Source organism: Dermacentor variabilis, chromosome 9, assembly GCF_050947875.1.
Source record: "Dermacentor variabilis isolate Ectoservices chromosome 9, ASM5094787v1, whole genome shotgun sequence".
Taxonomy (NCBI): domain Eukaryota; kingdom Metazoa; phylum Arthropoda; class Arachnida; order Ixodida; family Ixodidae; genus Dermacentor; species Dermacentor variabilis.
Genome location: NC_134576.1, coordinates 93,196,961 through 93,221,021, shown reverse-complemented (window position 1 = coordinate 93,221,021; position 24,061 = coordinate 93,196,961). Strand labels below are relative to the sequence as shown.

The 24,061-nt window shown below is 48.3% G+C and overlaps 1 protein-coding gene across 1 annotated transcript in view; it reads right to left on the bottom strand.

Moving 5' to 3' along the window:
* The window catches only part of LOC142557140 (prolyl 4-hydroxylase subunit alpha-2-like), a 124,923-nt gene that overhangs the window by 33,109 nt on the left and 67,753 nt on the right, over positions 1-24,061 (bottom strand). Inside the window, exons 2-5 of the mRNA XM_075668788.1 lie at positions 10,195-10,415; positions 5,430-5,605; positions 1,857-2,021; positions 967-1,127 (exon numbers count right to left, since the gene is read on the bottom strand). Of these exons, the coding sequence (XP_075524903.1) occupies positions 967-1,127; positions 1,857-2,021; positions 5,430-5,605; positions 10,195-10,391 (699 nt within the window). The 5' untranslated portion in view covers positions 10,392-10,415. The remainder of the gene's footprint in view (positions 1-966; positions 1,128-1,856; positions 2,022-5,429; positions 5,606-10,194; positions 10,416-24,061) is intronic.

The window sequence follows — 24,061 nt, the reverse complement described above, 5'->3', positions numbered from 1 at the left end:
GCCGTGGTTGCTCAGTGGCTATGGTGTTGGGCTGCTGAGCACGAGGTCGCGGGATCGAATCCCGGCCACGGCGGCCGCATCTCGATGGGGGCGAAATGCGAAAACACCCGTGTGCTTAGATTTAGGTGCACGTTAAAGAACCCCAGGTGGTCAAAATTTCCGGAGTCCTCCACTACGGCGTGCCTCATAATCAGAAAGTGGTTTTGGCACGTAAAACCCCAAATATTATTATTATTATCGGCTCTTGGCCGAATTTTTTGCCACTGTTACTGCGTGTCACTTTTAACATCATACACAAAATTTTAAATAAGTGGAACATCTTAATCTCGTTCTACCAGCTTGCACCGACCAAGTGGAACGTATTTCTACAAAACAAAATTTCATAGAACGGAACGAACGATGAAAGTAAAACGATATCATGGGTGTCCTTCTGAGAGCACTGTCCTTCAGGAGCAAATAATAAATGCTTTATCTACGACAGCAGTCTTATGGGAAACGGCGTCATCTTTAAAAAAACAGAGCTTTTCTTGGCGAACTACGCTTTCTGTTCTGTTGAACGCGTTTCAAGTCTCTTTCCTGCACCGATCCCGGAGACTTCACGGGCAGAAATGACCCGAAAATAGACCTGCTAGCGGTGGTACCAGTGGTACCGATTGTAGAGGCACTCCTGATAAGCGGCACTTCTCGCATATTTTTGCTCTCTTGACAGCTATTGTTTTGAGACGCAGTCGTTGAAACGCTGCACCTCTGATGAAACGCGCCCAATTCTCAACCTCAACTCGCTCACGAACACTTCACATTTTGTCGACTTCAACAGCTGGTTGTAGCTCGTTCCAACATTGCTTTCTTTTTTGGTTTGTGTTTATTCCTAAATTTATGATTACTTCATTTTTGCCACGGGTTTCTTCACGAGATAAAGGCGTCTCTTGAGAATGCGAGCTCAGTCACGTGTTGAGTAGGGCCTACCTTCTCCACACTGCTGGCGAGGTAATCATGCACCGTCTTTGGCGAGATTGAGGGCTGCTTCTCGAGGCTCAGTCTTGCGAGTGCCTCTTCGAACCACTTGATGGCGTCCTCGAAGTCATACTTGCTGTACAGCAGCTGGCCGAAGTACACACAGTCTCGCGCTGCACATCGGGGGTAAAAAGGGGAAGGTAATACTTTGGCAAACAGAACCTGCGCGAACACAGTTGAAGCATGTTTATTGCGTCAACTTCCATTGATACTACCCACTCATCTTATTTGGTGTTTTGCATCGGCCTCACATCTCCACATCCTTCCCCTTTAAAACAACATTCTGTAAGAAAGCGCATTTCTTAAATATTCGCTGGAAAAGTATGTTCTGGTCAACAGAAAAATAATATCATAGAGATGCTGGTGAGCTTGAAGCTAGTCGACCCTGTAACCCTGTTTGGCTGCCTATGATGAAGCGTATAAAAATGCAGAGTTGCGTACTCTGGTTTTATTTCCCCTTCTAAGTTCTCTTACTTTCTTTATATCTTGCGTAGGATTATTCCATGAAGCATAGCTAATCAGGCTCAGTCCTAGATATTTTCTTTGCATTTGCTATGCATGTCCTCTCTCCAATGGGACACAAAAGGAATCTAAACTGTGCTGTCAAAACAATTCAAAATTCAATGTACACAAAAGTTGCCAAAAATATCCTGCATAATAGAACTCTGTTAGCTCGGGCACATCTACAATTAGGAGTTTTGTAACTCAACGACAACATTTCATATCTGAAAAGTGATTGACCTATATTGAAGAACAAAATGAGGGAAAACGATCTCATCCACCTCAATTGGAACGCAGAAACTAGTTAGCGATACCAAGAGGCTATATTATGGCACGCGTACCTGTCAACTGCGCCATCGCCTTGTGTCCCATGATGACTCCTTTCGTCATGTCGGTGTGGTTGAGATGGTACGTCTTCTGGAGGAGGATGAGCGCCTCTCCGGCGTCCAGCAGGTCGCTCGGCCGAGGGAAGGTGTCGTTCGACTCCATCATCAGTTTCTCGACCTCTGCCATTTGAGAGCGACGACACCCGACAAGTCAAGTGAACTCTGTGACTTCTTATAGTTCTGCGAAAAGGTGGACATACTTCGGGAAAATTTGGGGAAAAGGAAGAGTAACACAGGCACACCACCAACGTCCTTGAGTCATGAGTCATTATGCGGAACTGTCCAAAAATGCGTCAAAGTTGCATGATGTTATTTTGAGACACTGCCCATTATATTCAAAGAAATTTTAGGTGAAAGGAAGACGCTTGGCGCATAGCCTCTTGGTTCAATAATTAATGATTAATTAAAGATCAGCTTATTGTACAGCCAGACATGTTGCGTTTTTAAAATAGAAATAATTCTCCGCATGCACATGTTGCGCATGCATTGGCTACAGGCGTTACAAGAAAGGAGAAAAAATATTGTTTCGCCATTTCTGATGGAACGGGGTGTGTCAAATCCCTCGTCATCTGTAGTAGTGCCTTCAGCACAGTCGTCGTGTGTAGCAATAATTAAGACATTCAAGTAAAGCCGACTAAAATTCAGTACCGAGAGGGTTCAATTTGCCAGAATCTGAATGTCCGTTCTTTTGTTCTTGTTTCCTTGTCACGACTAGCAACAAATGACGCAGTTCACCCATGATTACGACACTTCCTAATTCGAAATATGGGCGCAGCTCTATACGTTTTTTTTCATTTCGCGATATATTGACTAGTGCGGACAATCTGTCTCGCGCGGAACATTGCAAACGGAGCGAAGTGTGGCACGATTGCCTCGCTAATCGGGAGATCGAGAGACACAGCGCGTGGGAGACGCGTGGGCGTGATACACAGCAGCTACCGCAGACACACCTCCGCTCATTGAGCGCTTTGTTTTATATATGCAATGAGTGCCGTCATCGCTGAGCAGACGACGAACGCTACTCTGGCGCCATCTTGCAGCCGTCGTGGCCGCGGAGCCCGCCTTGCGGGGCATACGCTTTTCTTCTCGTGATTTCATCATACCCTCCTCCTCCGCTTTCCACCTCATGGTACCGCTGCAGCCTAAAACCCCTTAAACTTCGTAAATTAGGGACGCTCTCCTCCTCCGCCTTCACTCCCCCTCGTTTCTCCTCTCCTTCATGCTCCCTCCTGGACCGTGGCGCCCCCTACACCGCTCGATGCTAGCAGACGGCCTTTCGCAGAGTGAACGCACGCATTGCAAGGCGGTACGATTTAAGCGTTTGCATTGGCTTTCTAACTCCGGGTAACTTCGTGTACAGCAAAGATTTTCTAAACGGAGGATTATTCAAATTCAGTGACGGCAGCTCTTTTTTAGTTTTTATAGTTATTTAAAAAAAGTATTTGAGCGCGCGCTAACGCTGTGCCATGAAGACTCCGAATGTATCGCGTGCGCTACAATTGGGTACGTAACATTTGTCAAGTGCATGCGTGTCCCAAGATCTTGTTGCGAACAGTTGTATATAGCATATGTACGATAGAATGCCAAGATACTGACCTCCAGCAAGTCCTCAGTAGCCTAAATAATCCGCGCCGTCCTTACCATGTCAATTCGTCGCGCGTATCAGCTATGACGCGCAAAGGACGACAAAGGGCACGAACGAGCGCTGCTCTGAAGGTTCGAAAGAGCATTACAAGCTGCAGTGCCGCCAACGTGCGTGCTTGCCAATCTTTTAAGCACGCGCAAAGACTCAGAAGTGGAGGCTTGTACTATTATGTTTCTCGTGCCTCAAAGTCGACAGATATACGTACGGCCGATCATCGAGTCGGGATTGTACGTATATAGAAAATGAAATCCGTTTTTGTAATATTCGTTCGCGAATCGGGGATGCTGAAACAGCGCTTCATTCAAGCTCACACAAGTGCATCGTTTTTTTTCAGGTTAGTGACTCATCAAGAATACCGTTTCATCGTGCGTTAGCTCGACCGTTCACGAAGTGACGTACTTTTCGCGAAGAGAGTTGCACTAAGCTGCATGCATTGAGGACGGTTGCGCTCGCTCCAAAATAACATTTGCCAGATATGACTTTTGTGAAGTGATGACTGCGCTATGACGTGGCCGAATTTGCGGTAAGTGAAATGATGCAGTCGTTCATATTGAGGCATCATTTGTTGACTCATTACGTGTATCTCAGAGACATAGTGGTCGAACGAGCCTATAGTTGAACGAACGAGTAAGCAGACGACTAAACGAACCAGCGAACAACGACTAAACCAGACAGTGGACGAGCGAGCAACCACATGTTTTCTTTGCGAGTGCTGCACTGCCGCATCTTAACCTACACACACACTTCAAGCTGATAAGAATCTACACGTATGTCTCAAACACTTATGATGCTATCGTTTGGCGACGACCGCATCTCGGGAAAGCACGCACACTTTTCCTTTGTATCGCAAATCCACCGGGCGAACGCCAATGATGAAGATGAACAAAAGAAGCGAATAAAGCTATTCGCTCTAAAGAAGGCTAGCGAGTAACCCACAAAATGCAGAGTTGCTTTCCTAAGATGTGTTGGCACGCTCGAGCCTCGAATTTTTTCAGAAGGAAAGCGCTGAATTCGAAAGGTTTCGTAATCACGTTTTCACAGGCAGCCCAGCGTGCCCGCGAATTCAAGCCTGCTGCCTACGTACGGTGAGGGCTTAACGCCTGCTTTACCTCCGCCGTCGATCGGGCCGGTATTGCGCAATCTTCGGGATCGACCCACGTATGGGGAGTACTTAACGCCTGCTTCACCTTCGCCGCGGGTCGGACCGGTATTTCACTACCTTCGGGATCGGCCTTCGTATAGGGTGTTTTTTGCTTACGATGTGAAAATTTCCTTGGACCGCAGAGGTCTATAGCTTCGTTGTAAAATTTGGAGGACGCTTAAGCTCCGCCTTTAAGAGTGGAACGCGATAGCATTCAAAGATCCCTGGCTGCTTCTCACGCTTCCCGGTGACTGGAGCGTATGCAACCGCAATGTTTACCGGGAAATGCTGACCGCGAACGCTATGCACGTGAGCGAGCTTTGTGCTAGAAACACGGCGTCTTGCGTGGGCCGCGACGCGGTGGAGGCGAGCGCCAGCTGGAGGTATTGCAAAGAACCGGGCGCGCTGCTCCGTGTCCCCCAAAGGCGCCCATCGCGTCGGCGCGCGCAAATGGCGGACGTCGCTGCCGGTGTGTGTCTGTGAAGGGGTTTCTTTGCGTTTTCGCGTAACGGAATTATGTTTCCTCGTATGGAAAAATTAGGATCCCAGAGCTATCGCATCTGTAGGTTTCGTGTAAGTCGTAATTGACGATTTTGTCTCGTATTTTACCTTGAGAAATTAAATTAGTTCAGTAAATTCCTTGCGTCATATTGAGGGCCTCATTATGGCTGGTTCAGAAAACGCCGGATTTTCTGCGACACCGGTTCTTTAACGTTCTCACGTTGATATATCGAATGCTCACCCATCCAGTCGGGCACCCTGAAGTGGTGCACGATCTCATTCCAGTCGACCGACAGGCGATTCATGGTGTACGGGTCGACGCGGCTGGCCGTTCGGGTGTCGTGCTCATGCTTTGTCGAAGAGGGTGTCAGCTTCCGGTCTTTGAACGCCTTCGTCTCATAGTATTCGTTCAGAAAGCTGCAGTGAATCGAGAATTGTGTAGTACACTCATATCTATAGATTTAACAAATCAGATTTTAAGAAACTTTTGGTTTAACAGTGCCGTTCGAAATACGCCGACAAATATTCGTAGAGAATAATGGCATTGAACGTCAACCTTGTTTAACAAAGTTTCTGGGTAAGAAAGAAGGGTTAAAGAAATCGATTGCGGTAAACGCGTTGTGTTCAAAATACCCTGAAATCGATCCATGTAGTTCTACATGAAAATCATTATCATGGCGGTTTCAGACGGTGCCGTTCTCTTACGACGTTGCCCGTTGCCCGAGGAGCAGGTTTCATAAAGAGAAAGGAGGAGAGGTCTAATGCGAGGGCGTGTCTCTCGCTACCAATCTTTATCGGGGTACGAGGGGCAGACAGGGATGGGAAGAGGTAGATGGCAGGTGACTTTGCTATAATGCAGTAATCTATATACGTGCGCCATGAACGCACGGCGCCCGCAGGAATGTCCACACAAAATGTCAACTTGGAGTACGTGCTTCAGTCCGGCCTTTGTCAACATTGCAAGCTCAGCGTCCGCTCTACCAGATGGCACCAGGTAGCGTGGTATTGTAATTTGAATATACGAGAAAACATAATTTTTCTATATGGAAACTGAAAACGCAAGCACGTTTTCCAGCGTTTCTGCCATCTATGGAGCAGCCATGCCCTATGAGATCTTCACGCGCCGGCGCGCACAAAGCTCAACGGTCATAATGTAGCGCGCCTGGTTCACCTCCAGATGGCGTTCGCCTCCGCAGATCATGGCCTACGCAGGAGGCCGCGTTTCTACCAGAAAGCTCGCCTTCTTGCAGAGCGTTTGCTGCCAGCGTTTGCCGGTAAACGCTACGGTGACATAAGCTGCAGCACCGGGAGGCGTGAGAAGCAGCCTGGCATCATTGAAAGCGACGAAGTGATCCTATTGCTGAGTGTTTGTTCTCCGTCGCCAGTATTTTCTGGTAATTCTCACTTTCTTCCGGGGAACACTGTTCCCTGCTCGACGGAAATGGAAGTGGAGCAACCCGCACTCCCACCTGACGTAGCGGCGCCCACGTCGGCAGCCTCAAGGAAGCGGAACAGCCTTTCGAGCGACAGTGAGGCTACCCTGATAGACTCGACCGAGAGCGACGACAGCTCCGACGACGACTACGTGACTGTCCTGAATGAGAAAGCAAAGCGGCGGATGCTTACGGCCTCTGTGGACACATCTACTATGAGGACTCGGCAGAGTTCGCCGAAGTACACCATTCTTTTCTTACCTGTGCTACCCTCCGACAACATAAGGTTCCTCAACAGGCAAGTTGCATCGGTTGAACTCGAGAGACTATTGCCAAATGGCATTGAGGACGTCCGAGTCAACCCTCGGAAGAATGTTGTCGCAGTAGACGTCGCTGAAGCCTCGGCGTTAGATTCTCTGCGAGCTGTCACTGTCCTCGGGGGTATGAACGTCCGTACCATGATCCCGATGGGAAAAGAGGCTACTACAGGCGTCATATATGACATTGATGCGGCCATCTGAGGCGAGGATTTGCCACTTTTGATAAAGCCTGCCAATCATGGGACCCACATACTGCAGGTGGCCCGTGTCGAAATCTGCAGATGCGTGAAAATTGTCTTTAAAGGTGACTGCCTTCCATCGCATGTGAAGGTAGGTCATTTCCGACATACTCTCCGGCCCTTTGTTCCCAAGCCGCTTCAGTGAAGAAACTGCCAGAACTCCAGTCACGTGAGCGCCGTCTGTGGAATGTCTGCTATATGTTCCCGCTGTGCAGCACAACACTCTGCAGGCAACTGCCAGGCAAAAAACTTATAAGTATCCGAACTGTCAAGGGCCCCACGATGCCTCATCAAAGGAATGTCCTAGAGTTAAGCGAGAACTCTCCATCTTGAAGAAAATAGTGAGGGACCAGTCGGCTCATCGTGAAGCAGCTGCTAACGTCAGGCGACATCGTTCTCGTCGCAGACGCTCATCAAGGAATTCTGCTCTCCGCACAAAAAATACGCGTGCCGCAAAGCCTCTTGCTGTTGAATCTGCTCTAAAGCCAGTGCGGAATGTGTCCAAACCGCGTATAGATAACGGAGCAGCAGGAACGAATGCCGTGGAGGAAGAATGGCCACCACTGCCAAGGATAAGCCCTGTGGAAAAACTCCAACAAGGAGAGGCACGACAATGTTCCACCCCTCACCCAGACTAGCTGACAGAGCACGACCGCACGACCACCGTCAGTGCACCAGACTACTACTGCGACTAATAATAGTGATGTATAGGAGGAAATTACGCTTAAGTCTGCAACCGCTTTAATCACATTGGCAAAGCCTTTAGCGCAATTCAAAAAGACAGGAACGTGACAGAGACACAGAACAGCGCTAGCGTCTCTGTCACGTCCCTGTCCTCTTTAACTGCGCTAAAGGCTTTGCCATTATGAGTAAACCGTACCAACTAGCCCAAGAATCAGCCTGATCGAACCCTTTTATGTCCGTACACAGGTCGACAACGACTCCATCGAAGGGGCGAGAAGGTTACGAAAGTAGCCGAAACCGGTTAGGACGCCAGGTGCTCCGAAGGCTTGCAAAAGCAAGGAGGAAATTTAACATGCCAAAACTACAATTTGATTCTGAGGAACGTCGTCGTGGTGGGGTAGTTCGGATTGATTTTACTGTGTATCTTTACCGCGCCCGCAATACACCGAGCACGGGCGCTTTGCAGCAAAGCAGTCTGTGGATAGGATCTAAAAACAAAAAAAAAGTGTCCCGAGATGTTGACAAAAGCAAATCACCATGTGGGCCGATCCTGGTGAGAGTGCAGGAAGGGACCGAGCTCAATGGCGCGTACTCCTGTGGGCTGGGGGAACTGTAACGTGCCCTTGAACTACCCTTTTCCCACGCGTGACCTAAACAGGTCCCAGGCACAAAGCTGAGAACAGATGTTTTTGAAAAGAATGTTTTGTCCAACGTTTTCGAAAAACACTGTTAAAAAATTCTGGGCGCCAACTGCGCAAACGCCTTTGTGCAACTACACGCGCGTTTGTGGTCGCTGTCTTCTTCCGTAGCTGGCTCCTTCGTGAAAAAAAAAATCATCACCAATGGCTGGAGCATTGTCTTTCGAGCTGGATTCGTTGCCGCTAATCATCCCAGCGTAGAATTTCATTCTCTACAGTCGTCGTAATCGGGAGGCCGCGTTTACGGGTGTATGAGCCATTGCTTATGGGTGTATGAGCTATTCATTGCCTTACGTGACGGACGCATTTAATAACGGGGATGATACACGAATGTGTGTGCGTACCTACATCTCCACGATGACCACAGATAATAGATATGTTCGTACCTTTCACTCTAAAATAATTTGCACCCTAAACAGTGAAAAGGGTGTAAATGTGTCTATAACTCACACCCTTCGGGTGTCCGCTATATAGATAACACCCTAGGGGTGTAAGTTATGGACACATTTACACCCTTTTTCACTTTTTAGGGTGTAAATTATTTTACAGTGTTGTTCAATATTCTAGATCACCTCTTGTGGATGGCCAGCTCTACTGGCTATCCACCTTTACACAGTGGAATAGCTCATGAATTTTTTTTGCATTTCGCCCCCATGGAAGCTTTATATTAGCGAAGGCTGCCAGCCAATCACAAGGACCACTTGCCATCGAAAAGCTTTGTGAATTCTTCGCCACTTGCGGAGAGAGAGAGAGAGAGAGAGAGAGAAACTTTATTTTGGTTCCTTCAAGGATTTAGCGTCTCGAGGTCTCGGTCGTCTTGGGCGCCGGCGACTTGGAGCCTCTTCCAGCAAGGGAGGGCCCCTATTCCAGGGCTCCACTGAGCCTAGCTACCTGACTAGCGTGCTGCACTAAGGCCCTTTGGGCCGTGAGCTCGCAGCTGGTAAGCCGACTCTCCCATTGCTCCGCACTCGGGTTATTGTGTTGGTGGAATGATTTATTGTGTTTACATTTTCATGTGACATGGTATAGTGTGGGTGTGGCCCCGCACCATGGGCAGGTGTCTCTGTATTGTGTTGGGTACATTTTGTTTAGGATGTATAAATTTGGGAAGGAGTTTGTCTGCAATCTGCGCCAACTCGTTGCTTCCTCCTGCGTTAGAGCTTTGTGGGGTGGGGGATATTTGGCTCTCGTCCCTCTGTATAAGTTTAAGATTTCTGTGTATCCTCCCTCACAAGCGTGTGGGTGATACTCCGGGGTGCGCGACTGCTCTGCTCGGAACGTGGTCTCCCGAGCTAGGCTGGCTGCCCTTTCGTTACCCTGTATGCCTGCGTGGGCCGGAATCCAAATTAACTTGTGCCGAGTCAGAGTAGCGATGATGAAGGCAAGCTTTTTTTTGATAAAACGTCAAAAATACGAGCGGAGGTCGACGAGGCGTCGGGTTTCGTTTACGAGTTTCAGCGGTTTCACGTCCTCAATAAACCACGAAATTCGTCACTCTTGTTTGTGGCACCAGCTAGTAGGAAGCGTATATATTCTTTAATTAATGTTCAGTTTCAAGAAAGTAAGTATGAAGCTCACGATTCTGCGTAACTATACAAGTCCACTGTGCGAGGTACACTGACAGTTACTCACCTGCGCAGGTGGTCCAGCTTGGTTTCCATGCGGTGTAGGAAGTCGTCGACCTTGGAAACGAGCCTTCGCTCTAGGGACATCAGGTCCTTCATGTGCGCCACCGACGAGAAGGCGTTGACTGCGCTGACCGCATCGGGGTTGAGCAGGGAAGCGAGCCAGAGCGTCGCAAAAGTCGCGAGCAGTAGCCGGCAGCGCATCGCCGTTGCCGAGGGAAGGTTCAACTAGGAAGCAGTGACAGGGAAGAAATTCCTAGGTGGAAAACAGGTGTCGCTATGTGACAAACAAACCGTATTTTTAGTCTCTCGATAGCCAAGTGCCTAGCGAGGAAGTTACTTTTTATTGTCCGTTGTTATTGCAATCCGTTCCCGTAGGAATCTCAAAAGAACAAAGCCCATTGTTCGAAAAACTGCGACGAGTGAATATGCAGAAGAGAATTTCTATAGAAGTGCATAAGATGACCATCTCTGAAGTTGATTCTTGTTCTACTTATTCGTATCCCATGCGCAATAGGTGACTCAGTTTCAGCGAAGCTTGTTTTCTTTCTGGTGAGAAACGCTGCTCTCATCGATGATGAAATAAAGGCGATGGAATGATGGCGCGACGTCGACGATATGTTTGTCTTGGGGCTCGCGTCCGCGATTACGCGTACTAAATTTGCAGCTTCGAGCTGCCAGGGCAGGGCTTGCAATATTTTCCGATGTCGGCCCATTGGGCAAGACAACATGCTTGCAGACGCAAAGCGAAGGAAGAGAGAAACAAAGCCTCGTCTAAAAACAGATTCCTGCAGAACCAACTTCATGATGACTGTTGACGTCAATGCGGTTAGCCTTCAAGCAATCTAGGAACTCACCGTAATGTTTAAGACAAGATACATTTCTGGAACCTTTATTTAGAGTCTGCTGTGGTCGTCTGGAGGTTGACATTGCTTCGGGTATATGCGACGTACACTTTCTCCGGTTTGAACTCACTTTGCTATGACACTCGCTCGCCAAGGCCGGTCATGATCACGATAGTAAAAACGATGATGGAATCAGGAAGAAATGAAATTCTTTCCCTCCATAAATCGTTCGCGCCGTCGTCGTTGTCTTTTTCAACAGCTGGTTCCGATACCGCTCATAATGGTAGTTTTCCCACACTGCCCCTCTCTTTGCTAAGGCGCTGAAAGCACCGACCCACTGTCAGCGGCTGCGGTGATTTCAGCCTCCAGTTCTTTGCATCAATGTACCTCAACATGAAAAGGCGGATGTATGTAACGGACCTATAAGGCAAATGAACGCGGATGTATAAAAATAAATGTGTGGCGTATCTTTCATCACTATGACCGCCGATCAAGACAATAAATGTGGTCGTAACTTTGTTCAAGATCTTGTGTCACCTCTTTATCGTGTGCTACTCAGCTTCGCTGGTCACCCAGCTGCACAAAGTGGAATGGCTCATGATTTTAAGGAGGTCCATGCAATAACGGTAAAGTAGGAGCACTCTAAATTTGGGTTAGTATGTCAGGAATACTAGTTATTCTAGTATCCAACGAGAGGGCTCGTCTTGCGGCGAATGCCGACGTTTATTCGACACACTACGCAGCAATGTAGCGACACCGCGCATTGTCACCGCATCAAGTGTGTACTGCAGTCGGGTTAATTTGTCACGCTCTACTCTGTACACGCTGCGCCATCTAGCGGTGCCGCCACGAAGCCCGTGCTTGCCTGGCCAGGTATGATATCCGGTGTGCTTTTTTTTCTTTGTCATTGTAGAGCTGCACATACCCAGTGCCTTTGTGGCGCGTAAGTTGATTTGTGTGTGCAACTCGCTAAAACCTCTCGCTGCTATGGTTGAGGAACAGGTGTTACGCAGGTGCGATTTCTGCAGCCGGAGAAATTCGAAGGCATTCTTTTTTATTCAGGAGGTCGGGGAAAATGGGTAGAAACAGGCATAGATCCTGGAAATTACTCGGAGCATCGTAAGAATGCTAAACATAATTGCTTGTTGTTCTGCTAGTGCATCTAGGAAAGCAGCGAAATGTTATAGCATTATTAATGCTTCACAGGCATTCTCCGTCATTGGTAATGACACAGTGCTCTTAAAGAAAGTAGTAAGTTTTCTTAATGATTTACGACTACATTAACATGAGTAAACCATTCATATATGATGGCGCAGGTAGCTGTATTTTTCAAGTATGATCTGTGTCCTTTTATGTCTCTTGTTTATTTTCAAAACAGCAAATTAGAACAGAACTCATCTCATCATGACTGTCGGTGTTAGTGCGATTGGAATTCGAACAATGCATCAACCCGACATGAGTATGCGCTTCGTAAGGGGCGCTTTTGTCTTGGTGTCTCAGTATATATACGCTTGTTTCTCAAAATAAAATCCAGTTGGAAGTCAGCGCTTGTCTTCGCTGTCATTTTTGTCCCTCGTCTATGTATGCGCTGTAAGTGATGATTGATACCATGGAGTGCCAACTAGCCCGTACCCAAACCTTGCATCATTTTAACAGTCACGCGATGGTTACTGAACATAAGAGAACTTACACGATCGATGCTTACATCTTCCCACGAGGTGAAGGGGCATCCTGATCTTGCATCGTCCTTGGGGTCTCCACGGCCCTCCCGAAGGTGCTGGACCCACTCAAAGACAGTACTTTTATTTAGGGCACATTTCTCTTGGGGTTTTAGAGCGCACTTCTCAGGCGCGCGTTCCTGTGTTGGGTGTCGGCGTCCTCGGCGTAACCGAGCGAATGAGCACAGTCGATGGCACAGTAAAGGACGAAAGAGCGAACGCGGAGCGCAGCGGGGGATGAAAGACGGCGAGAGGGAAGAGATTGCGAGAAGGAAAGCGGAGGAGAAGGGTAAAACGGAAGCATGAGGAGGAAAGCGGAGGTGGAAACTATGACAAAAAAAGGTGAGGAGGAAAGCGAAGTGCCGCACTAGACGTGCTTCACGGCGGCAGCTAGGCTTGCGGTGAGCGCGTCTACCGATAACACGTGGAAACAAAGCGCTCGCGTAGGCTTTGGGCCCACTGCGCATGTGCTACTAACCTGCGCCGCCGCCGCTAGAGAATGCGCTCCGCGCAAGCCACGCGTTCCCGTGTTTACATTTTGTTCCTGAACAATGAGCGACGCAACCGGTGGAAATGCTTCGTCTGCCGCTGCTACTAAACGAGCTGCCCTGGCAGAGGCTCAGCTCCGCCGTAGAGTGGACCCTGTCGTTTAGAATCAATTTTCCACAGTATATCGCGAATTGAGAACACTTAGACAACTGTGCTTAAAATTCGCATTAGGGAGTAGTGTAATCATCGGTGGATTTTTTCTGCAACATTTCATTAATTTCCGCCCCAATCTTGCCCAGCTCCCCAAGAAATTTGACATTGATCATTTGTTCCGTCTGTTCGTCGGTCTCCATTTTGACAATGACTAAAATTTTGTTGTACAAAAACAGCTGGCCTGCGCGAAACATGCAGCACAGGCACAGCGTAAGCTGCAGGAACTGCCTCCTCGTAGTTCGTCGTAAACTGTTCGAGGATCCCTACTGCACTGTCCGCCCGGCGCTGGCGGACGAGCTGCGTTTTGTGCTGCTCTCTTCACAGCGATCTATGGAGCCGGACGTTGCCTGGTTGCAGCCGCGCGCGCAGCTCAGCGCTTCGCTTCTTGAGCAGCAGTCCGCACTAGTGCGCACTTTGCGAGGTGAGCCATGTCAGTCTGCGCAGCGCTATCGAGGCTATGAAAGCGCGCAACTACGTAGCTGCACATGTGATACCTCGTGCGATAACACAGTTCTAAAGCGTCTCCTTTCGCAGCTGAGTGGTAAGATGCTCCGCGTGCGGTATACCCGGATGCAGTTCCGGCGGGAACTTCGGAATCTTTATCTTGCATATAGACGATAGCTGCTGCGGACACGGGCGTACATGGAACGGTTTGATAAGTTGACAGCTTCGCCGGTGCCATAGCGTGAGCCATTAGCAACGATTCCAGCTGCATAGTCGCGCGCTCACGTCACACGCGCACCCAATCAAAGCCGTTTCGCTTCCGCCGGGGAAGGAAAGGGCAGAAAAGGGTTTCGCGTGCGCTACGCCGGCTTCGTTAGCATTCGCTTCATACTCAGAAAACGGAAGGGACGGCACGCGTTGTGCTTACCCCGAGGAAAGGGCAGCCTTCGATGAGCGGCGGCGAGAACTCGCCCGTGAAAGGGCTCGCCGATCCAGCCGCTAAGGGCTAAATATATTCCGATAGAGCGTGAGCGCACGCGCACGTTACGTGACGTTGGCGAGAACAGTGTCTGTAGTTCTACTGATGGTTCAACACACTGGCGCAGACAACGTCACCGGACGCTACCAACGCGCCCGGCGTCGAGCGACGCTCGCCCGCACGCCGATAACGTCGGACTATAAACTGCGCCTTTAGAGCCACCCGAGCCCAGGTGCTGGCCCAGGCAATCCGACAGCAACAAGAAGATGCCGAGCTGAGGGAGCGGTGGGCCGAAGCCATCCGGCACCATTACCTGTGGACACGGACGAAGATGCTTGTGGTTTACTTAACCGTGATAAGGGTTACGGACTGGATTCCAAGGGAAGGGATGCGTAGCAGGGGGCGGCAGAAAGTTAGGTGGGCGGATGACATTAAGACGTTTGCAGGGACAACATGGCCACAATTAGTACATGACCGGGGTAGTTGGAGAAGTATGGGAGAGGCCTTTGCCCTGCAGTGGGCGTAACTAGGCTGATGATGATGATGATGATGATGACCAAGGTCACGTGCACACAGGACAAGCTTCGCTCACCCTCATTTTTCGGTACAGGAACAGTTCACGAGGTTGTAGGATTGCTATTTCAATTGGAAGCAAGGACTGGCATGCCTCGATGTTGTGCCCAGCGAACCCCATCCTTTGGCTGCTTTCCTGAATAATATTTTTCAATGTAACTTTCACTATACGGCGCACTCTTGCCAATTAAATAAATGTGTGAACTATTTTGGTAAAAAGAGTAGGTGTTATATCTTATTACACTGAACCCTTATCAATTTATTTCCAGAAAGCTTGGATTTGTAATCAAAATCACCAGTTTTTGCACTTATCACACGGAGGCTGCAAATTGCTTGCTTGCTTGTTCCTTCTTTGTTTCCTTGGTTCCTTACGCAGTTGCGTAGTGGCCACTCCGGAGTTAGAACGATTCCAATATCATTACATATCTTCAGACACCCGGAGTGTAATCGGTATGGAATGAGAACTCGAGATTTCTGAATGGTGTTGGATTGAAATGGACTTATGCTCCAGAATCGTTAAATGTTGATTTTAACTGAGACTGCAGAAGCGGTAAATTTGTGAATTAGACTTGGTCAATTTACTACATGTCTCAATTTTTACTCAATGAGGCTCTTTCAGTATCTACCTACAGGCGACTACTTATGCCGCGGTAATTATAAAACACGTGGTGTTCTACGCATTCTAAATTTCTTATCGGGAAAATTTTCTCTGTTGCACTGTTGAAGTGCATTTAAATACAGATACCTTTATTAGTTAAAGTTAACATTTAACTTTTGGTGAACTCCTTACTTTTAGTCATCTCGTCAACATGAGTCAACATGAGCTAAGTTGCCAAGAATTATTCGATTTAGCAATATAATGGTTGACCTACGACGACGGGATGCCGGTCAGAAGCGGTCACGTCGAGGGCGTTGGCACTCTGCGCAAGCCAATGGTGATCTGGAAAGCGTTCCAGGTATCTTTCGCCCGCTGTTCAGTACACAGAAGACTCGATAACAGACAATCGGAGGGGTGTGCTCGAAAAATTGTGCCCGTTAATATGCCAGTAAATGTGAAACAAACGGCAGCAGACCTCGTCGATTTCATCTGATTTGAGCTCGTTTACTGCGACGTACAGCAGCATTCTCCTTGATGACCACCTTCTGAATTTTGCATGCCTGCTGTTTCTTGGAATAATTGCGCCCACCCATGCGCGGGATACGGTGTAACATCATTTTGTACTTTTTTTCACTTGAACTAGAACTATAGACATTACAGGCAACGACGCCCTGGAGAGATAAGAGGTCCCAAAACATGATTGTGCTAGTGCAAATATATAAACTAACACTATTTCTTACATTGTTAAGAGTTAAATATATGTTGTTTTTTGACTAGAAACGCGAGAGCAAAAGTGAACAATTATAGAGAAAAACTGGCAGTGGCTTAGCTCGCCTATGCCAGGATATACGTAGCGAAAGCTAAGGCATAGCATGGTTAGCCTTGGTTTAATCTTGAATGCAGTTCAGATTAGTCTGGTTGTCTAGCTATGTTGCGGCGTTTAGCTAGTCGTTCGACACGCTGTTCGTCTGTTTCCTGGGCAATTCGTTTCGTCTTCATCGCGTTCCGATGTCGATTCCAGGCTTCCTCCTGCTTATCGTAATTTTCGCCGTCCATACTGCCGCCTCAACTGTGGTTGCGGCGCACGCGAGCTCTCCTTTTCAATCCCCCGACATTTTATCAGGCACGCGACGCAGCTGGCGAATCGTGCGGAGGCGAGCACAACGACGAGGAACGCGGTGTGACGTCATACCAAACGGCGGAGGCTGGCTTAATGAGGAACATTACAAATAATCATTCAACACTCATTTCTGGTTTCCTCTCTGAAATAATCAACGCTGTTTCTTTATGTTTCGTGACAGCAAGAACCAGATAGTGAGTAATGTGTATTCAAAGTGGAAAAGCTTTTTTAAATGCGAAGCATTTCTTGTGAACATTTGCCACTTTGAAAGTATCTATCTAGCCGCATACATCTTGGTGCTCTCATATTTGTTTCGTTAACTTGGTATCTACTAAAGTTGGCATAGTATGAGAACAGTGTATGTATGGCGAAAGTAAATGATTGGTCACGACATCAGTATCACGACATGTGTCTCATGTAGGTCAAAAAACAGCAGCCTACGTCTTGGTGCTCTCATCGTCGTTTCGTTAACTTGGAAGGCTCCTCGCACACTGCTTCGCATAACGCCGATTTGCACAGGGCATGGGACCTGCTGGCATTTTTTACAGCGCTGTTAAGGGCTAGTTCTCCCAGGATCGTGTCCATGTGTAGACACAAAACTCCCCATACTTGGGCCGATACCGAAGTTGCGCAATGCCGGGCTGATCGCGGCGGAGGTGAAACAGGCGATAAGCGTTCCCCATACTTGGCCGACCCCGAAGTTAGTGCAATGCCGGGCCGACCCGCGGCGGAGGTGAAGTAGATGTTAAGCACTCCTTATACGTGGGCCGATCCCGAAGATAGTGCAATGCCGGGCCGAACCGCCGCGGAGGTGAAGCAGGCGTTAAGCACTCCTCCATGCGTCGGTCGATACTGAAGATAGTGCAATGCCGGGCCGACCCGCAGCGGAAGTGCAGTAGGCGTTAAGCACTCCCCACAAGTGGGCCGATCCCTAAGACATTGCAATGCTTGACCGACCCGCGGTGGACGTGAAGCAGGCGTTAAGCACTCCTCATACGTGCGCTAACGAAGATAGTGCAATGCCGGGCCGACGCGCGGCAGAGGTGCAGTTCGCCATCAAGGGGCCCACATACACAGCTTCGCTGGTCATCCTTCTTCACCGAGTGGAAGGGCGCTGAGTTTTTTTTATTTACCTTCATTCCAAACCATTATGCAGCGATTCGAACCGGCTCGAACCATTGCATGTTTGCAATGGCTGCAACTTAACCGAACCATTGAAACTGCATTGCAACTTAACCGAACCATAAGATAGGCAAAAGCCTGAGCTCGAACCCGAAGCAAACCCGAAAGATTTGACATCGTGACGCGGATTAGTGTCTGGCTGCAAAAACGACAGAGAAAAGTGGATGCACTGTCAACGCTGCTCCGCTCGATCTGTTTGGTGGCGGAGCAACAGGACAGCGTTCTGCGTTTCACGTTGTGCGCACGAGCTTTTTGAGCTCGCACACACTGTAAGCGCACAAATGTTTCTATTTAGCAGCTGTATGTTATGCACTGGTCTGAGCTGAACGGACAGTAAATGTCAGGCTAACGTTAGGTAATAACATTTTAAATGTTTTGTCATCTTCGTTTTGTTTTTGCTTTTTTTTACAGCGAAACTGTATATGGCTAGCCGGTTCGCCCGTCTGTCGCCTGTGCGTCGAAACTCCGGTGCAACCGCATGCGCATGCGCGAAGAAAAAAATAAAACGAGACGCGCGATTGGATGCGTAAGTAGTAACGTCGTTGCACTCCGTCGCAGCCGAGCGCGCGCGCAGCTGTTTCTCTCTGGTTCCGAAATGGGTAGGTCACACGTCATACGTACTCCTGAGGAGCAGGCAGCTTTCGATCAACAACGCCGCGAGCGAAACCGGGAACGAGCGCATCTAGGCCCTGCCCATGCTGCAGCCAGAGCACAAAAACAGGCTCGTGCTGCCGAGCGCAAGCAGCAACTGCGTACCGAGGATCCGGCAGCCTACCGAGCCGTCGCTTAATAAACCGTCGGCATTAACCCAGTGATAAACACCGGGGCCGCACGTTTCATCTTCGCTGGTTAACCATCTGTGCGGAGTGTTTCGGCGGTGATTTTTGTTAGCTTCATTATAAGAAAAGGTCCAATTGCAATTTTTGCACGGAGGGATGTCTTTATGTATGCTGTACTCCATCTGTAATCCGACAAGTTTATCATCAATTAACTCCAACTGGGTGCACACTGACACCGACGACTTGCCTTGAGTCTCGTCGCATGCGCCATCGAAGTTCGACCACGGTGGGTGACAAGCGCTACTGGTGGCGCTCCTCATCAAGCCACTGTAAGGTTCCTTGATAAAAAAAATTAGTGCTTTATCTATAGGGGCCTTAAGCCAGCACGCCAGGCCACTGTTACTACTGTCCAGCAGTAGTCACTTCGCATGGTGCTTCGCGTCATGGCGCACCCGCGTATTAGAACACCGTTCCAGGAGTTCGTGTGCAATGCTACACCTTGCTTTAGCTTTATGAACCATTGTAGCACAAATAAAACAAAAAAGGTACGAACTTTGGGAACACAAGACATAGCACTCAAGGTGTCCGGTCTTGTTATTGGCGCGTTTCTTTTTATTTGCGCTACAATAACTTTATCGTGTATCAGCCAACTAGCCCGAGAACAAGTTATCCATGAGAAACCAGCGAGGAAGCGCGCTCTTCCAACGGACGCTGGTGTCGTGACGGTGACGGGACGGGGCGGGTGACTGCTGTGTGAATCGGGCACTATTAAAATAATAAGTTTTATCGTGATAACAATCATGCAATTATTTTGGGCGCGTTCACGCCACTGCCGCCGCCATGCATTCACGCTATCGACTGCGCATGCGCGGCCCGCAAGTGGAGGATAGAATGTTTCAGAAGACGCGAAGGACGCGCAGTGCGATTTGGCTTCAAAAACATCGCAGCTGAAGCGAACGCGCCGTCACGCTCCCCTCAGTCGGATTGGCAGCTGAGTCCCGGGCAGTGTTGTGCCTTCCGCTGCTGTTTAGACTGAAGGCAAGAAAATGCCGTCACCGTCTGGAAGACGTTGAAGTAACGAGCATTGGGTGTTTGGTTTACTAGAATTGATATGAATGAGATTAAAGTTAGGTACACCAATGGAAATACGAGCTTGTACGTCTATTTTCCCATATGATCGACACACTCACAAACATTTCGCTTGTCCATATTGCAACCAACTATCACACACATCACTGCTCAACATCTTCTTCACTGGCACCTTCATCAAATTCTTCACTTGATTGGTTAGACGAACTGTCTTGTTCCATAATACTTTCGTCGTCATCCATGGATTCATTCTTCTCGGCTGTTCTTAATTAGAACAAACACCGTCCTGTGATCAGTGCAGTAGTTAGGTATGGCACTTATTCGGTCCACGACGAATTCCGCCCCCCTTCCAACGAAGTCAGAGAAAACCAAGTCCAACGCAGATCCGCATTGGTCGGTTCGTTAACGTCTGATTCTAGTTTCAGGCCGAACAAGTCTTCCATGCTTGCGTGAAAGGCAGCATCCTTGCGATTGAATTCACCCACGAGTAACGCAGGCAGACTTCCATTCGTGGAAACACACTTGGATAAGACGCCGGTGGTATCCTGAATGGCCACATTGGGTTCTTTACGGCTCTTTACATACGCCTGCACGCACGCCGCCTAATCTTCATCATCATCATCATCATCAGCCTGGTTACGCCCACTGCAGGGCAAAGGCCTCTCCCATACTTCTCCAACAACCCCGGTCATGTACTAATTGTGGCCATGCCGTCCCTGCAAACTTCTTAATCTCATCCGCCCACCTAACTTTCTGCCGCCCCCTGCTACGCTTCCCTTCCCTTGGGATCCAGTCCGTAACCCTTAATGACCATCGGTTATCTTCCCTCCTCATTACATGTCCTGCCCATGCCCATTTCTTTTTCTTGATTTCAACTAAGATGTCATTAACTCGCGTTTGTTCCCTCACCCAATCTGCTCTTTTCTTATCCCTTAACGTTACACCTATCATTCTTCTTTCCATAGCTCGTTGTGTCGTCCGCAATTTGAGTAGAACCCCTTTTCGTAAGCCTCCAGGTTTCTGCCCCGTAGGTGAGTACTGGTAAGACACAGCTATTATATACTTTTCTCTTGAGGGATAACGGCAACCTGCTGTTCATGATTTGGGAATGCCTGCCAAACGCACTCCAGCCCATTCTTATTCTTCTGATTATTTCCGACTCATGATCCGGATCCGCCGTCACTACCTGCCCTAAGTAGATGTATTCCCTTACGACTTCCAGTGCCTCGCTGCCTATTGTAAATTGCTGTTCTCTCCAGAGACTGTTAAGCATTACTTTAGTTTTCTGCATATTAATTTTTAGACCCACTCTTCTGCTTTGCCTCTCCAGGTCAGTGAGCATGCATTGCAATTGGTCCCCTGAGTTACTAAGCAAGGCAATATCATCAGCGAATCGTAAGTTACTAAGGTATTCTCCATTAACTTTTATCCCCAATTCTTCCCAATCCAGGTCTCTGAATACCTCCTGTAAACACGCTGTGAATAGCATTGGAGATATCGTATCTCCCTGCCTGACGCCTTTCTTTATTGAGATTTTGTTGCTTGCTTTATGGAGGACTACGGTGGCTGTGGAGCCGCTATAGATATCTTCCAGTATTTTTACATATGGCTCATCTACACCCTGATTCCGTAATGCCTCCATGACTGCTGAGGTTTCGACTGAATCAAACGCTTTCTCGTAATCAATGAAAGCTATATATAAGGGTTGGTTATATTCTGCACATTTCTCTATCACTTGATTGATAGTGTGAATATGGTCTATTGTTGAGTAGCCTTTACGGAATCCTGCCTGGTCCTTTGGTTGACAGAAGTCTAAGGTGTTCCTGATTCTATTTGCAATTACCTTAGTAAATACTTTGTAGGCAACGGACAGTAAGCTGATCGGTCTATAATTTTTCAAGTCTTTGGCGTCCCCTTTCTTATGGATTAGGATTATGTTAGCGTTCTTCCAAGATTCCGGTACGCTCGAGGTCATGAGGCATTGCGTATACAGGGTGGCCAGTTTCTCTAGAACTATCTGTCCACCATCCTTCAACAAATCTGCTGTTACCTGATCCTCCCCAGCTGCCTTCCCCCTTTGCATATCTCCTAAGGCGTTCTTTACTTCTTCCGGCGTTACCTTCGGGATTTCGAATTCCTCTAGACTATTTTCTCTTCCATTATCGTCGTGGGTGCCACTGGTACTGTATAAATCTCTATAGAACTCCTCAGCCACTTGAACTATCTCATCCATATTAGTAATGATATTGCCGGCTTTGTCTCTTAACGCATACATCTGATTCTTGCCAATTCCTAGTTTCTTCTTCACTGTTTTTAGGCTTCCTCCGCTCCTGAGAGCATGTTCAATTCTATCCATATTATACTTCCTTATGTCAGCTGTCTTACGCTTGTTGATTAACTTCGAAAGTTCTGCCAGTTCTATTCTAGCTGTAGGGTCAGATGCTTTCATACATTGGCGTTTCTTGATCAGATCTTTCGTCTCCTGCGATAGTTTGCTGGTATCCTGCCTAACGGAGTTACCACCGACTTCCATTGCACACTCCTTAATGATGCCCACAAGATTGTCGTTCATTGCTTCAACACTAAGGTCCTCTTCCTGAGTTAAAGCTGAATACCTGTTCTGTAGCTTGATCTGGAATTCCTCTATTTTCCCTCTTACCGCTAACTCATTGATCGGCTTCTTATGTACCAGTTTCTTCCGTTCCCTCCTCAGGTCTAGGCTAATTCGAGTTCTTACCATCCTGTGGTCACTGCAGCGCACCTTGCCGAGCACGTCCACATCTTGTATGATGCCAGGGTTAGCGCAGAGTATGAGGTCTATTTCATTTCTAGTCTCGCCGTTCGGGCTCCTCCACGTCCACTTTCGGCTATCCCGCTTGCGGAAGAAGGTATTCATTATCCTCATATTATTCTGTTCCGCAAACTCTACTAATAACTCTCCCCTGCTATTCCTAGTGCCTATGCCATAATCCCCCACTGCCTTGTCTCCAGCCTGCTTCTTGCCTACCTTGGCATTAAAGTCGCCCATTAGTATAGTGTATTTAGTTTTCACTCTCCTCACCGCCGATTCCACGTCTTCATAGAAGCTTTCGACTTCCTGGTCATCATGACTGGATGTAGGGGCGTAGACCTGTACAATCTTCATTTTGTACCTCTTATTAAGTTTCACAACAAGACCTGCCACCCTCTCGTTAATGCTATAGAATTCCTGTATGTTACCAGCTATATTCTTATTAATCAGGAATCCGACTCCTAGTTCTCTTCTATCCGCTAAGCCCCGGTAGCACAGGACGTGCCCGCTATTTAGCACTGTATATGCTTCTTTCGGCCTCCTAACTTCACTGAGCCCTATTATATCCCATTTACTGCCCTCTAATTCCTCCAATAGCACTGCTAGACTCGCCTCACTAGATAACGTTCTAGCGTTAAACGTTGCCAGGTTCATATTCCAATGGCGGCCTGTCCGGAGCCAGTGATTCTTAGCACCCTCTGCTGCGTCGCAGGTCTTACCGCCGCCGTGGTCAGTTGCTTCGCAGCTGCTGGGGACTGAGGGCCGGGGTTTGATTGTTGTGTTCATAGGAGGTTGTGGCCAAGTACTGCACCAGGGTGGCCAATCCTGCTCTGGTGAGGGAGTGCGTTACCGGTTCTGGTCACCGGGATCAGGCCACACTCCAGGCCTGTTTGTGCAATTTTATCAACACGCGGATATTTTTTTTATTAAATCCGGTGGAAAATTGCCGGCACCGGGATTCGAACCACGGACCTCTTGCACGCGAGGCGGGTGTTCTACCTCTACGCGACCGCTGCACCGCCTAATCTTAGTGGCCGCCATCTCGGCTATGACGTCACACCGAGAGCCGCCATCTTGAACTTGGGAAACCGAAACTATGGCACCATTTCGTCCCATGACGTCATAATCACGTGGTTCCACCTGTATCAGCCATATTGGACCGTTACGTCATCATTGGCACCCAAACTTGGCCGCCATCGTCGATGTCACATTCCGAAACTATGCCGCCATGTTTATTATGACGTCATGATCACGTGGTTTCACTTCTAGCCGCCATGTTAGATTATCACGTCATTATTGACGCCAGAATTTGGCCGCCATCTTGGATTTGAAATGCCTAAACTATGCCCATCTTTGATTGTGACGTCATAATCACGTGCATTCACTTCTGCTCACCATACTGGATTAGGACGCCGTCATTGGCACCAGGATTTGGCCGTCATCTTAGATTATGACGTCACAGTCACGTGACATCACCAATCCCCAATTGGGCTGCTATTGATTTACTGTGAGGGCCGCCATCTTGGATTTATCGGTGACGTCATCAATTGGCGGC